The following is a 16,806-nucleotide window of genomic DNA, read 5'->3' on the forward strand; positions in this document are numbered from 1 at the left end:
CGTCATCATCATTTAATCATACAGTAAAGCTGCATGTCCTCGGGAAAAATTACGGCTGTATTTTCCCCTTGCTTTCAGCCATTCGAAGTACCAGCACAGTAAGGCCGTTTTGGTTAATGTTACAAGGCCAGATCAGTCAATCACCCAGACTGTTGCCCCTGCAACTACTGAAAAGGCTGCTGCCCCTCTTCAGGAACCACATGTTTGTCTGGCCTCAACAGATACCCCTCCGTTGTGGTTGCACCTACGGTACGGCCATCTGTATCGCTGAATCACGCAAGCCTCCCCACCAACGGCAAGGTCCATGGTTCAGTAAAAGGCCCAATTTAGTACTTACCTGGTAAGGATATGATACTGTAGCCATGGCATGCTGTGGTTGGTATCCTTGTGATGCAGGCTGATGCTGAGGAGGTGGTTGCTGTTGCTGTTGAGGCTGCTGTTGCTGCTGTTGTGATTGCTGTTGCTGCTGCTGTTGTGGATGTTGGACTGGCTGTGGGGGCTCAGGTCCAGGAGCTGGGACAGGAGCAGGGGGTTGTTGATGCATTTGGGGGCCTTGGTGCAGGGGTGGCTGTTGTGGCTGAGCCTGCTGCGGGAGATACATGTGACTTGGAGAACCAAGTACTGTGCTGCCAAACTGTGGAGGAGGTAACTGCTGCTGTCCTGGTGGCGGGACTGCGGTTGGCGGTAGAATTGTGTGAGGACCTAAGAGAAAATCACAAGTGTCAGTTTCTTATCACAATATACCTCCTACACTTCTTACAATGGAAAGTCCAGCACGGAATAACAAAAATTTGGAAAGTGTTACATATGAACGTGGATTCGTCCCATCTGTTATTTTTTTTCTACTCCAACAAACAACAATCGCCACCCACCTCCCCCACCCTAAATGTCATTTAGCTATTCACATGTAACACTTACACAAAAATCTCAATATCTTAATTAGCCTTACTTTTAGTTGAATTTATTGCCCAGGTTATTATTTTGGTTGTTCTATTTACACTGATGAAATTATTTGTCATTAGGGCACTCATAATTTGAAAATATAATTAACTGATGACAGTACAGTACTACAGTTCACAATATGCAAAATCTGGAAAACCTTATAAACTAATCAGTTCATTTGGGAAAAGTGACCCACACCATCAGAAAGTCTGGCGGTTCCATTTTCCTTTTGAAATACTGTGACTCGTCTGAAATTAATTAACATACAGGTATGTAATAACTAACATCACTGACTATTACTATTCTCCATGGCAGATTTCACCATAACTATTGTTACACTCCAAGCATCGACTACACACTTTTGTTACTTTATTTTTTCCATATAAAATGACATATAGCATTGACTAATTAACTGACTAATTAATAATTTCATGTAATTTACCCTCATTTGCATTATGGTGCTCATACATGTAAACAAGGGGATCCAGATCATGGAAAAATAATAAAGTCTATATATATTCATAAATTTCTACCAGCAATTTTTTCTCTTTCACATTAGTTCTTGTACTTCATCCAAAACAATAAACTACAGCCCAGCCGATTTACAAAGCATAATCTAGTTTACAAAACAACAGTTTATTCTACGGCCATCTTTAAGTGGTCAGACTTCACCCAAAATTGGCACTTCATAGTTTGAAAGCTCATGAGTAAGACATGTCACGTCTGCTCCCAGAGCTCAGCGTTGACAAATGTCACTGCTATGTACATTCTTTATGCGAAAATATGTGCACTGACACCTGCAAAATTAAATAATATTAATGTGTAATAGCTCTGCAGGGGAGATCACCTTGTACAAGCACTGTCCATTACAGCAGAGAGACTAGCACCTTTGGAAGCTATGCTGGCAGTAGCACAGCTACTGGCAGGGTCTCTTACGCCTGACAGGCCTCAATGGATGAACAGATGAAGAATGTCCAACTATCTCTTGCCTATTCACTCCCACAGTCCTTCCCCAATTATCAATATACCCAATCCTACGTGTTGTGTGATCGGTGCCGAGGGTGTGTGGCACATGGTAAGATGCGTCATTAATAGAGCCACAGGGGTACCAAGCGAGCTCCCTGAGTAATCAGCCTTGCACCACATGGGGTTCCTTGGTGTCGACCGAGCAGATCCCCAATGTGCGTGGGACCACAATGGAAAACACGGAAAATAAAACAAAAACTGGTGGATTTCTTGAAACTTCAAATACACAAGCATCTTGGATAGAACAACTGGAAGCTGTTTCCACAACTGGTTATATGGTCAGTCCAAGAAGGGGAAACTGTTACTCAGAAGTTGCATAAGGTCACAATCAAATCCTTGTCTGGGTCTCAGAGGAGGAAACTCCTCAAACAACAAAAGAAACAAGAAGATAAATGGAAGGATCTAAAAGGTCCTGAAACTAAGACTTCTGGAAAAAAGAATGTCTCAGAATGAAGGGGGTAATCAGACCCCTTCTATCTCAAAGACAGGGATCAAGAGACCAAGGGAGAAGTCTAACACACAAAATTCTCAGGATAAATGGGTCCAGAAAAAGCCATGGCAAGATGACAGTTATCGAGCAGGGACATCCACTGGTCAACATCCCTTCACAGCAGATGGAGCTTATTCAGATGGCTCTCTTTGAAATGACTGGGAGGACACAAATCCAGATCCAAATTCTGGAGGGTCTATCTCGCCACATGTGCTCTTATCTTTGTCTGTGAAGGGATGGAACCATGGAGTGACTTACAGAGACGGTAGCCAAGACACCCTCTTTGAGAGGAGGTGAAGCTGCTGAGCTCTTCAGGACCACAAAGGTATCAATTTGGATACCAAAACTTGTAAGGATACTTCTCCAAAGGCTCTGTTTGAGAAGCTAAAGATGCTAGGCCACAGATTAGCGTTGTTAAATCCTGCCCCAGTGTTTCTCCGCGCACAACCAGCAGGCAGGTCACATTCAAACTGTTTGTTTGCAGAAATGCAAGTCCAACACACAATTTGCACATTCTCATGAACGTTAGTACAATTTTTCCAAGCCCAGTAGTGTTTTTGTGTTACACTGTAAAAGTCCATTGCAACAGTGAAGGAGCTTCACACTTCTTCCACTGAGCATCAGGCCAGTAAGTAGTCAGTCACTCCACTGTTTGCTAATACCAAAATACACATGCAGTTCAAGACACTGGTGTGTCAGTGAGTTGTTTAAACAGAAGCACTTATGAACTGTTAGTCAAACCTAAGCTACATAAGCCAAAGGCAACTCTTTATGATTATGGTGGACATAAGATTCCTATACGAGGTGTTTGCAGCCTACCTGCCTCAGTTTGTAACATTACAAAGACCGTTTCATTAACTGTTTTGTGCTCGTGTGGAAGTCAATATATTTTTGGCATCGACTTGTCTTATCCGTTTGGTTTGTACATTCAAGACAATGTTCTCTCTATGTACAATTTTGTGTATACAGATGAATTTAGTGACATTTTGCAAGGTGGCCAGGGCAAAGCTACTGATTTTGAGGCTCACATTACCATGAAAGACAATGCACAACCAGTTTTGCTGATTACAGCCGATGCCTTCTGCTAACAGAGACCAGGGGGCACAAGGGCTCTTACCTTGGCAGGACAATGGTGTGACTTCCCCTGTAGCAGCCAGTCAGTGGGCAGTACCGTTTGTGATAAAGAAACCTTCAGGCAGATTATGTGTTATAACGTCAAGTTTAACAAATATATTTCAGAACGACACAACACATATAAGTCACAGAGTAAGTTGACAAGCAAGACATGTGTACACGTTAACATTCGAATGAGCACTGAGTCCCAGTCTAGCGGCCGCTGCTCGGCTGGCCGCTTAGGTGGCGCAGCTGCTGCATGGCTGGCAGACAGCGCCGCACATAGAGGACGCGTGTAATTGCGCGGCGGCACTTTGAATGATCGGCGAGTCACAACATTATGTTTATATGCAAATTTCAAGGTAACAGTAAATCCACAACTATGATTGACTCTTTTCCTTTGCCATGTCCTGAAGAACTCATGGACACACTAGGTGTAGGTTCTTCTTCTCAAAGACTGATCTTTGCGATGCTTATTTGCAGCTCCCCTTTGAGACATATTGACAACAAGTTTTTATGATCAACACCCACATGTGGTTATTTAAGTTTCTGAGGTTACTGATCAGCTGTGTCTGCACCTGAAATTTTTCAGCATTATTGCCTCAGTCCACAGTAACAGTTCCTTCTTGTTAAAACTATTTGGAAGACAGTTGGTTCAGATTGTATTCCTAAAATAATCTTTCCAATCTCATGACATTGTTTAGAGTACTCTCTGATGCTGGGTTAAAGTATAGTAAAGACAAGTGCTCCTTCTTCCACACAGATTGAATATTTAGGGCATGTGATCAACAATCAGATTATCCACTCTTTGCAGTCAGCACTCACTCAGCAGCCACAAAGCACTTTCCAATTCCTAGGAATGTCAGTGAACTGCAAGCTGTGTTAGATAAATTGAGTTATTACTTGCAACTACTCACCAGATTGAGAAGGAAGGTCTTGCTATCATATATGGCATGACCAAATTTCACCGATATTTATATAGAAGAAAATTCTACTTGGTGACTGGTCACCAGCTTCTCACCTCGTTGTTCAGCCCTTCAAACCCAGTCCTCCACGCACAGTGCAAAAGTTGGACCGCTGGTCTCTGTTCCTTTCAAATTACATGAGTCGAATTTGTGTACAGACCAATGGCTAAGCATTCGAATGCAGACTCACTCTCTCTCACATACACATTAGCACTCATTCAGCCTTCGACACCTCAGAGGATTCTTGTTTCCACATTGATGTTCAGGGCAATGAAACAGTTTATGCTTTTCCAAGCGATCAGTGACGAATTGCTCAGGTGTCAGCTGAGGCCCCCAATCTCAAGATTCTAGTACCTCCACAACAGTTGGCCACATTCAATTAAACAGACACAACACTGGTGAGGAGTTTTTAAAGATGGGAGTTTTCTTACCCTATTGACACCACACCAGGTAGTCAACATCAGAGGGTGGTAGTAACCCACATGACTGCCCTGCCAATCTGCTGCCAGTTCAAAGTCACACCCTGTGCTGCACATGTAAGCAGTGTCATCACTGAGCCAGCTTAAGGGACACCGCACTGATGCCAGCCTACTCAGAGAGTGGAGTTTACTTGGAACATCAGAAGAATACTGGTTAGCCTCATCTCGCTGTATCATTATCTGCGAAGGACTTGCTGAACTGAAAACGATTAAGCCAGAGTTGAGAACATGCTTCTTATTATTTTTTTCTCTGTCTCAGCACCCACTTATTAATTGGCATCCACCCCTGGACTGATCTAATAATAGTGAGAGTGGTAAATATACAAATGGTTGGGAAAATGTCGGATGTCATTACAATAGCTTCCAAATGCTTCAATAAATCTTTCAATATAGCAACTGGAAGAAGAGAGCAGTGGAAGAATGTACCAGGACACCGTTCAGGAGACAGTCTGGTTACTGACAGGCCAAAAACAGATGAAGGTGCTGGGACCAGAATATAAGGGGTGCAGTTTAGACTAAAGAGAGCAGTCTCTTTATGGAAGCTGGCCACTGTATTCTAGATGGAGATACCCACTAACAGAGTCTGCATGAAGGAGGATTTGCGTAGATGCTACAAGGACTGCAGCACCTACATTCATCAGACAGCCAAGCAGCTCTGAAATCTCTATCGGCCACTGCAACAAGATCAAAGATAGTTGCACAATGCCATGATCCCTTTGGAGACTAGGGGAAAGCAAAAGGATAAACCTGCCATAGGTTCCTAATCACTAAGGAATTAGTGACAATGAACAAGCTGGTAAACTGGCCACCAAGAAAGGCACGATGACTCCATTTATGGGACCAGAACCTGACTTAACCAATACTAATTCAACAGTAAAATCAAAAAACATTGCTGGATCAGGTGGCAGCTTGCATGAGCGTTAGTAAAAAGTAATGCCTCCTATTTCTTCTTCTTCTTTTTGCCAGCAATTTCAATTGAACTATGTAGATTGAGAACTATGACACTGGTCATTAATTTATGAATTTTCAATATAATCTGTATCAATGGTATGGGGGATGAGGCAAGACCTGCCATCCAATTTTCCCAATCCCTTCAGTGGTGTGACAACTGGTGTGTGGTCTTGCATTGTCATGTAAAAGATGAACATCCAACATAGCTTCTGTTGGGCTAACTTTCTGAAGATGTGCTTTAGGCTATTTGGGAGTTCTGACGTACTGGGCAGAATTTATTACGCATTCTTGCTCTTCTTTATATATTTAAAAAACACCATAATCTCATCATCTGCATCCCAGAATGCTGTAGCCATAACTTTCCCTGCTGATCACACAGTTTTGAACTTTTTCTTCATTGGTGAGTTTCTGTGAAGCCATTTCATTAACTACCTCTTTGATTTTGGTAAAAAAAAACACATTTCATCTCGTCACAACTTTTTCTCGGTACTCCTCTCCCTCCAAACAGAAGTGCTGCAAGAGTGGGGAGGCAATTTTTTTCCTTCTCTCTTTATTCTGGTTGGTTAACATTCTAAGTAATCAAGTTGCACACTCCTTTGAGTATCCCTGTTGCTGAATAACCATCGTCACACTGCCTTTACTGAGGGAAGTAATGTAACACAAATCATCTGCAGTCACCAGGTGGTCACTACAAATGTCATCAAACTCGCTGACTGTGGCATGGGGTCATGATTCACCAACCAACAGTGTTTCCCTTCAGCTTCATTACAGCAATGAACTCATCATCTTACAGCGCTGATTTCTACTGCTGTATCACCGAACACATTTTTCAGTCTTTCATGAATGTGAATGGGTGTTTCACCTTCTGCATTCAAGAATTCTCACTGAACACATTTTCAGTCTTTCATGAATGTGAATGGGTGTTTCACCTTCTGCATTCAAGAATTCTATCACAGAAAGCTGTCTAATATGAACATCTATGTCACAAGCTACTGCAGTATTTGTATCTGCTGAAGCAGAAAGTAGCTGCTGCAGTGAACTGGAGAAGCATCTTTGTGGAATAGCACGAAATTCAAATTTTTCACTTAACGAACTTGGTTTATGGGAAACCATGTTTCAAGAGAGTTCAGTAATCCTGAACTTGAACAGGAAACAGTTTAAACTCACGGCAGGACTCGTGACTGGTAAGACAACTTTAAGAAATACCTCACATGATGAGTATAGAGGAAGAAGTAGACTATATGGTGAGGAGGATGGAACTGCAGCACATCTAATCTTCCAATGCAAAGTTCTGGAGAGTGGAAGACACTGAAGATTTGGCTCAGTAGAGCCTGAAGAAACTGGTATCTATAAAGGACTAGTAAAGGGTCTCCTCCAACTTCTTAAGAGTATCAGCTGACTTCAGCAGAATCACAGAGAGCGAAAACACACAATAAACTCAGTTTCCACAAGGGCAATAGTGGGTTAAGACCACTGTTGTTTTTCTCTCCCTACATTAATCAAATCAAATCAATATTTAAAATCTTTCAAGCAATTTCTGGATATGAGATTAACGAATATTTTAACTGAATTGTGTGGTAATTAAAAAGATGTGTGATGTTATTGTCACTGGAGGGAGATATTGTTGGACATGGTGATTCTCATTATGGACTGACTTAACTAAACTACAACAGTGTAGTTTTCTCTGACAAGTTACTACAGAATAAAGCTAAATGTGAACTGTGACTTGTCTGTATAAATGTGAACTGTAGCCTAAAATAAAACAATTAACTTTGCCTCTGAACTGTTGACAGGTAAATGTTGGTGCTGATCTGGTTCTATCCACCGATAGTTTTTCATCGTAGATTATCCGGTCACTGTCTATAATAACTGAACTTTGCAATGAATAAATTTGTTAATGCAGTTAAAATTATGGTGTCATGTACTTGCTCTATAATTTTTAGCCCTCCATTACCAAATTCACAGTTTTGGATGCGTTCACCCCTCTTTTTCCAAAAAGCCTCTATTCTGTTTTGATTTGTACTCTTTAACGTACACGTTTCAGCTCCTTGCAAGGCTACAATCCACATAAATATTTTCATAAAAGATTTCTTAACACTTCAATTTATATTGGTATTCATATTATGCAATGGGAAGTGCAAGATGGAATAGCAAAAAAATTGTGAAAAGGGTAGATTGCTTTTCATCATATAGCGGAGACAGTAAGTTGCAGACAGGCACTATAAAACCTGCTGTGCATTTAAGATTTTGGCCAAAAGGCCTTCGTCTGAAGTAGAAGACACACACACACACACACACACACACACACACACACACACACATATTCACAAAAGCACAATGCACATACATACGACTAATGCCCCTAGCCACTTTGGCTAAACTGCAGACTACAACTGTGCCTAATGAGGGCATCAATCTGGTGTGGATGAGGTGTTAAGGAGGAAGCATGGGGCAGGGAGGTTGAGGGATACACGGTAGGGTGAGTGAAGGTGTAGTGTTGCTTGTGGGAACGTGGAGGAACATAGTGAGGTCAGAGTAGGGCTACAAGGTGCAGCTGGGAGGTTTTGAGGGGGGAGGGGGGGGGGGGACTAGCGGGTGTGTTGGTGGAATAGAATGCTGTATAGTACTGGAGTGGAAGAAGGAAAGGGGATAGGTATGTGGAGAACAGGGATTGATGAAGGCTGAGGCCAAGAGGGGATTACAGGAATGTAAAATGTACTGTAGGCAGAGTTTCCATCTGTGCAATTCAGAAGCTGGTGTTGGTAGGAAGGATCCAGATCACACAGGCTGTGGAGCCATCGCTGAAGTGGAGCACATTGTGTTGGGTAGCATATTCAACAACTAGATGCTCTCCAGCTCCCTCTCGGCTACATATTGTTGGTGTCCATTCATGGGGACAGACAGCTTGTTAGTTGTCATGCTCACATAGAAAGCATGACAGTGGTAGCAGCTTAGTTGGTACATCTCATAGCTGTTTTCACAGGTAGCCTTGCCTTTGATGGGATAGGCGATGCCTGTGCAGTGCTGGAGTAAGTGATGGTGGGAGGATGTATGTGACAGGTCTTGCACATAGATATCTTTTAGGGATATGAGCCATGAGGCAAGGGGTTGGGAGCAGGGTTGTGAGAGGGATGGAAAGGATATTGTGTAGTTTCAGTGGACAATGGAAACCACCGTGGAAATGGTGCAAAGAATAATGAGCAGGATATTATTCATTCCAGGGCAGGAAGTCAAAAGCCTGGTGGAAAAGGTGGTTCAGTTGCTCCAGTCTTAGTCTTGGGTGGTAGTGAGTCACAAGAGGAGTACAGTTGCAGTCCGCAGTACGGCCACGGCGGCAGGAGACAGTGGTAGGTGTGAGAGTTGTGTGAGCTGTGCTTGTGTGTTTGTTGTCTACTTCAGAAGAAGGTCTTTTGGCTGAAAGCTTAAATGTACAGCAGTCATCTCATTGTGTCTGCCTGTGATTCAATGTTTCCTGTATACGGTGAGTAGAAATTTAATCTTCTCATAATATTTACATTATGCCTCTGATTTAAAGTTATGAAGTGCCATAATATGATACTATGCTCTTGCATTTCAATAAAATGTACATCTTTCACCTGCATTTCAATAAAATGTATATCTTTCATTTCTTTCCACATCACAGAGCCACCATTATAAGCATTTGTAGACGTAGAGAAAGCTTTTGACAACGTTAACTGGAATACTCTCTTTCAAATTCTGAAGGTGGCACGGGTAAAATACAGGGAGCGAAAGGCTATTTACAATTTGTACAGAAACCAGATGGCAGTTATAAGAGTCGAGGGGCATGAAAGGGAAGCAGTGGTTGGGAAAGGAGTGAGACAGGGTTGTAGCCTCTCCCCGATGTTATTCAATCTGTATATTGAGCAAGCAGTAAAGGAAACAAAAGAAAAATTCGGAGTAGCTATTAAAATTCATGGAGAAGAAGTAAAAACTTTGAGGTTCGCCGATGACATTGTAATTCTGTCAGAGACAGCAAAGGACTTGGAAGAGCAGTTGAACGGAATGGACAGTGTCTTGAAAGGAGGCTATAAGATGAACATCAACAAAAGCAAAACGAGGATAATGGAATGTAGTCAAATTAAATCGGGTGATGCTGAGGGGATTAGATTAGGAAATGAGACACTTAAAGTAGTAAAGGAGTTTTGCTATTTAGGGAGTAAAATAACTGATGATGGTCGAAGTAGAGAGGATATAAAATGTAGACTGGCAATGGCAAGGAAATCGTTTCTGAAGAAGAGAAATTTGTTAACATCGAGTATAGATTTAAGTGTCAGGAAGTCGTTTCTGAAAGTATTTGTATGGAGTGTAGCCATGTATGGAAGTGAAACATGGACGATAACCAGTTTGGACAAGAAGAGAATAGAAGCTTTCGAAATGTGGTGCTACAGAAGAATGCTGAAGATAAGGTGGGTAGATCACGTAACTAATGAGGAGGTATTGAATAGGATTGGGGAGAAGAGAAGTTTGTGGCACAACTTGACTAGAAGAAGGGATCGGTTGGTAGGACATGTTTTGAGGCATCAAGGGATCACAAATTTAGCATTGGAGGGCAGCGTGGAGGGTAAAAATCGTAGAGGGAGACCAAGAGATCAATACACTAAGCAGATTCAGAAGGATGTAGGTTGCAGTGGGTACTGGGAGATGAAGAAGCTTGCACAGGATAGAGTAGCATGGAGAGCTGCATCAAACCAGTCTCAGGACTGAAGACCACAACAACAACAACAATATGACTCATTGTCTAATGCAATGTTATTGTGTCAGTTACCAAAGAAGCAAGTCTTTTTTCTTTCCTCCACAATATCAATATTATTTCCCAAATGAATGCCACCCCAACTCACTTATATGTGTATGACACACTCTCCCTTATTTTGCAATAACATAAAATGAGCTGCCTTTCTTTGAATTTTTTCTGTGCCGTCCATTGCTCCTACCTGCTAAGAATTCCATACTGTACGGCAATATTCCAGTAGAGGACCAACAAAGTTTAGTGTAGGCAGCCTTTTAGTAGATTTTTTGCATTATCCAAGTGTTCTGCCAATAAAGCACAGTCACTGCTTTCCTCCCTCCACAACATTTTCTACGGGATGGTTCCAATTTATGCTGTTCACAATTGTAATCCCTCAGTACTTAAATGAATCTGCAACCTTTAAATTTGCACGATTTATCATGTAACCTAAATTTAACAGAACTTTTTTTTAGTACTCATGTGGAGGATTTCACACTTTTTTTGTTTAGAGTCAACTGCCACCTTTTTCACCATACAGATATCTTATCCATTCTGACCTTCCGATGACCTTACAAGACATAAACAAAAGCATAAACAGTAAACAATCCAAGAGGGCTGCTCAGATTGTCTCCTAAGTAATTTAAATAGACTAAGAACAGCTGCACACCTATAACATTTCTTTCGAGAACCCTAAATATCACTTTGGTTCCAGTCATACGACTGAAATGACATTCCATAGGAATGAAATTTGATCAGAGGCTGTGTTTGAAGAACAGTGTAAAATGCCTTCTAGAAATCTAGAAACATGGAATCAACTTGAGCTCCATCTTCTTTGGTGGAGGAGATTAGAGAACCATATTTAGTACTCGGCATCAATGGCACTGTCATCAGTAACATTAACACTGCTCACATGTAGTGAAGATACTATTGCTCCTTGCCACTGGTGTAGTATACGTATGATCAGAATCTCTCTGGATTTACTGCTCAATTTCAAGACATAGTTTCAATATGAAAATTACAAAAGCATCTTACACTGAAGTCTGCACTAAGTTCTGAGCCATTCTAAGTTCTGAGCCATTGCCAATCTTGAACATCCAATAAATCAATGCCCAAAGATAAGAGTGAAAGGTAGGAATGGGAATAGGGAATAGGACTGAAAAGTTTCCCAAAATGAACTGTTTTGATTGTCCTTTTTTTACCAACTCTGTGACATTTACACTTAACCCTTTGCACTCCATAAGGTGGACACAAGGCGGCTACGCACACTCTTATTTAAATCAATTCCACCTGGGAGCAAGCTGGCCACAGAGAATTGTGTGGTCTCTTTGTGGAAACAATAACACCACGGACCAACAAGTACGGTATACATTAAAACAAAGAATGTGCTTTCATCCAAATATATTTCTAAAACATTACAGTACAAAAATTTTCAACGTATGCTATTTTTTAAAACACTCGTCAGGGTGGAATGCTGGGTTTCGTGTGCATGTTTTGCGGTAATACACAGTTTCACACCCGTCACCTTTCCTTTTTTTGTCTGAACACACTGCACAATCCTTACGCTTGTTACCAGGAAGCTAGTTGATACTGTGCAACAGTCCATTCAAGTGTTTCTCGTCATCGGAAGTTAAACGACGACCCGTTTCTGCCCTGGATTTCTTTCTTCACCAACCAAGTCTCTTATAACACTTTTACAGAATACTTTGTGAGATAGTTTTTTTACAAGTTGTTTTTCTCGCAGTGATTCTTGTATAGCAAATAGCTGTTTACAAGTACAGGGCTATTACAAATGATTGAAGTGATTTCATAAATTCACTGTAGCTCCATTCATTGACATATGGTCACGACACACTACAGATACGTAGAAAAACTCATAAAGTTTTGTTCGGCTGAAGCCGCACTTCAGGTTTCTGCCGCCAGAGCACTCGAGAGCGCAGTGAGACAAAATGGCGACAGGAGCCGAGAAAGCGTATGTCGTGCTTGAATTGCACTCACATCAGTCAGTCATAACAGTGCAACGACACTTCAGGACGAAGTTCAACAAAGATCCATCAACTGCTAACTCCATTCGGCGATGGTATCCGCAGTTTAAAGCTTCTGGATGCCTCTGTAAGGGGAAATCAACGTGTCGGCCTGCAGTGAGCGAAGAAACGGTTGAACGCATGCGGGCAAGTTTCACGCGTAGCCCGCGGAAGTCGATGAATAAAGCAAGCAGGGAGCTAAACGTACCACAGCCGACGGTTTGGAAAACCTTACGGAAAAGGCTAAAGCAGAAGCATTACCGTTTACAATTGCTACAAGCCCTGACACCCGATGACAAAGTCAAATGCTTTGAATTTTCGGCACGGTTGCAACAGCTCATGGAAGAGGATGCGTTCAGTGCGAAACTTGTTTTCACTGATGAAGCAACATTTTTTCTTAATGGTGAAGTGAACAGACACAATGTAAGAATCCGGGCGGTAGAGAATCCTCACGCATTCGTGCAGCAAATTCGCAATTCACCAAAAGTTAACGTGTTGTGTGCAATCTCACGGTTTAAAGTTTACGGCCCCGTTTTCTTCTGCGAAAAAAACGTTACAGGACATGTGTATCTGGACATGCTGGAAAATTGGCTCATGCCACAACTGGAGACCGACAGCGCCGACTTCATCTTTCAACAGGATGGTGCTCCACCGCACTTCCATCACGATGTTCGGCATTTCTTAAACAGGAGATTGGAAAACCGATGGATCGGTTGTGGTGGAGATCATGATCAGCAATTCATGTCATGGCCTGCACGCTCTCCCGACTTAACCCCATGCGACTTCTTTCTGTGGGGTTATGTGAAAGATTCAGTGTTTAAACCTCCTCTACCAAGAAACGTGCCAGAACTGCGAGCTCGCATCAACGATGCTTTCGAACTCATTGATGGGGACATGCTGCGCCGAGTGTGGGAGGAACTTGATTATCGGCTTGATGTCTGCTGAATCACTAAAGGGGCACATATCGAACATTTGTGAATGCCTAAAAAAACTTTTTGAGTTTTTGTATGTGTGTGCAAAGCATTGTGAAAATATCTCAAATAATAAAGTTATTGTAGAGCTGTGAAATCGCTTCAATCATTTGTAATAACCCTGTACTACCTCCACCCACCAGAAATGCAGTTTTCACCATCACTTAGACTTTTCATTAGAAAATCATAAATGGAAATAAAATGCTCATCAGATCGATCAGTTCTGTCCATCTTCGAAGTATAATCAATAATCACATTTGATTTCATTATTTCTTCCCTCCCCTTTCTGTTTCTCTTTTCTATAAGTGACACAGAGTTATTTGCTTTTGTAGAAAGTGTGATAACAGTTTGTTTATCTTGCCATGCCAGAACCAGCATTTTGTCATTGCGGAGGCATTTTACTTTATGCTTCTTCATCTACGAAGAACTCCTTTCTTATTTGCAGCTGAAAGGTTTTTGCAATTGGCCTGGATCGTTCCTGTGAGACGCACATTCTGTTTCAACAGTTCATCAGTTAATGCAACACCTGTATAAAAATGGTCAGTGTACAAATGATACCCTGATTGACCTGTAGCATTTCAGATATTAGCCTGCAACTGAAGAACTATTCTTTCGGAAAAATTCAAGTCTATATGAATCAATGACTGTTGTTGTACTACTCTGAGCCCCCATTTTGTTGGGTTTAGGGGATTGTACATTTTGAATAAAATACGACTCTTGAATGATACTGTAGATTCATCAGCAGCTAAATACCTATGTGGATGACAAATTTCAAGAAACTTGTGAGACAAGTAATGCAATACATTTCCCACTTTACTTAAGACTTGACTGAACCTGAGTGTTGACAAGTGTAGCACTCTTGGGATTAGAAACATGAAGTACCCAGAAAATTTGCATAAATTGTCTGTTAGCAAAACAGTCTGAAAAGAAGTCGGATGATTGTAACCATTCTCTTTTAAAAGTCCTGCAAGTTCTTACACTTCTGTAATGCCATATTCAGCAGCACACCATGGAAGCATTTCATTTCTTCCTTGGTAACATTTCTCCAGTCCCACCACACAGAATGTTGTGGAAGTGGTGTCACTTCACATATTCTTGCTGTAGCATACCTGCTCATTTGGTCTGCAACCAGTTGAAATAGGTTGTCTATAAAAATTAACTGAAAGAAACCAACTGGGGATGATGGAAAATTTCCAGTTTCAGTGATAAAACCCTACTCTGAATCATCAAAAGGAAAATCTGTAAAGTCAGTCATTTTCGCTCCACATTTGCCACAAATCTCCTGCTGAATTACTTGAAAAATGTACGTTTTCACTGTTTTCATCGTCATCTTCACTAGGATTGTTTTGAAATGAACCATCCTCATCATCAAAATCACTCATAGTATCATTGTCAGGGATTCCTCTAAAAGCTGTAAAATCTCTTCCTCAAAAAGAACTGAAAATGAGGAATCAAGACAATGCACAAGTATGAACTTGAACATAATACTTGTAAGATTCCTTTCAACACAACTGCAACAGTTTGACAACGAGTTAACACAGGTTCCCCTACATGGCAGCACTAAGCACCACTGATGCCTAGTAGTGTCAGAATCGAGAATTAAGCATGTGAGAGCTGCGAAAAATGTGTCGAATGAGGCTCGACATTGGAGCGGAGAACAAAATTCACATTGTCGAAAGCCACTCGAAATTGGAGTGGAAAGGGTTAATTATGCTTCAACCTACATGTAGTTTCTTGGTATATTGAAATAATTAAACTTCACTGCTAAACTTCATGATTACGTTTCCCTGTCAACCTGCCTTGTCATCTTTCTACCCATCAATTCGATACTGTTAAATCACTCGCAGACACAAAAATCAACATTATTTTCATCTGACTGTATTTTCAGGTGATGGGAGCACATACCATCAGGAGTTGTGGTCAACTCTGGCTAGAACCTAAGATAAAAACCTGCGACTATTGCTACGAGCCACTCATAGAGCAGCTAGTACAGTCACTGAAAGACTACATTTAAGAGTAGAAATGGAAACTCAGTCAGACAACAAAAAACTGTTGCTCAATTTAAAAAATTTTTAAAAAATAAAAAAAAAAACACCTTAGAATTCATACCTCCTTCAGTTTCAGTATCATCCCTAACAACCCCAATCATAGCAAATTATTCTTTCATGACAGATTATAGAAATCCAGAGTGTAATGAGGTGGTTACACCTGAACGCATGTGTCTTTCCATTTATTTTAGTTGCCCTTTGTATTTTGGTAATCACTGTTGCCACACCGTGTCATGGTCACTGACAGCAGTTTTGATGTGGACATACTCAAAGAGGTCAGTCTATTTGTTGCCATTACATCCAATATACACTGAAGAGCCAAAGAAACTGGTACACCTGCCTAATATCATGTAGGGCTCCCGTGAGCACGCCGAAGTGCCGCAAGACGACGTGGAAAGGACTTGACTAATATCTGAAGTAGTGCTGGAGGGCTGTCCATAAATCCATAAGAGTACAAAGGGTGGAAGATCTCTTCTGAACAGCGTGTTGCAAGGCATCTCAGATATGCTCAATAATGTCCATGTCTGGGAAGTTTGGTAGCCAGTGGAAATGTTTAAACTCAGACATGTGTTCCTGGAGCCACTCTGTAGCAATTCTGGACATGTGGGGTGTCGCATTATCCTGTTGGAACTGCCCAAGTCTGTCACAATGAACAATGCAGGTGATCAGACAGGATGCTTCTGTAAGTGTCACCTATTGGAGTCGTACCTACACATATCACGGGTCCCATATCACTCAAACTGCACACGTTCCACACCATTACAGAGCCTCCACCAGCTTGAACACTCCTGCTTACATTTAAGGTCCATGGATTCATGAGGTTGTCTCCTTACCCGTCTCCTTAACCATACACGTCCATCCGCTCGATACAATTTGAAACAAGACTCGTACGACGAGGCAACATGTTTCCAGTCATGAACAGTCCAATATCATCATTGACAGGCCCTGGCATGGAGTAAAGCTTTGTGTTGTGCAGTACACGAGTACACGTTAGGCTCCGAAAGCCCATATCAACGATGTTTCATTGAATGGTTTGCATGCTGACACACACTG

General features: G+C 41.6%; 1 protein-coding gene across 6 annotated transcripts in view; it reads right to left on the minus strand.

The window, feature by feature from the left end:
• The window catches only part of LOC126199369 (uncharacterized), a 329,457-nt gene that overhangs the window by 61,228 nt on the left and 251,423 nt on the right, over nt 1-16,806 (minus strand). For all 6 annotated transcript variants that reach the window (XM_049936271.1, XM_049936270.1, XM_049936269.1 and 3 more), the window contains one exon: nt 338-702. In XM_049936271.1, the coding sequence (XP_049792228.1) occupies nt 338-702 (365 nt within the window). The remainder of the gene's footprint in view (nt 1-337; nt 703-16,806) is intronic.

The sequence above is a fragment of the Schistocerca nitens genome, chromosome 8, assembly GCF_023898315.1.
Source record: "Schistocerca nitens isolate TAMUIC-IGC-003100 chromosome 8, iqSchNite1.1, whole genome shotgun sequence".
Classification (NCBI taxonomy): Eukaryota; Metazoa; Arthropoda; class Insecta; order Orthoptera; family Acrididae; genus Schistocerca; species Schistocerca nitens.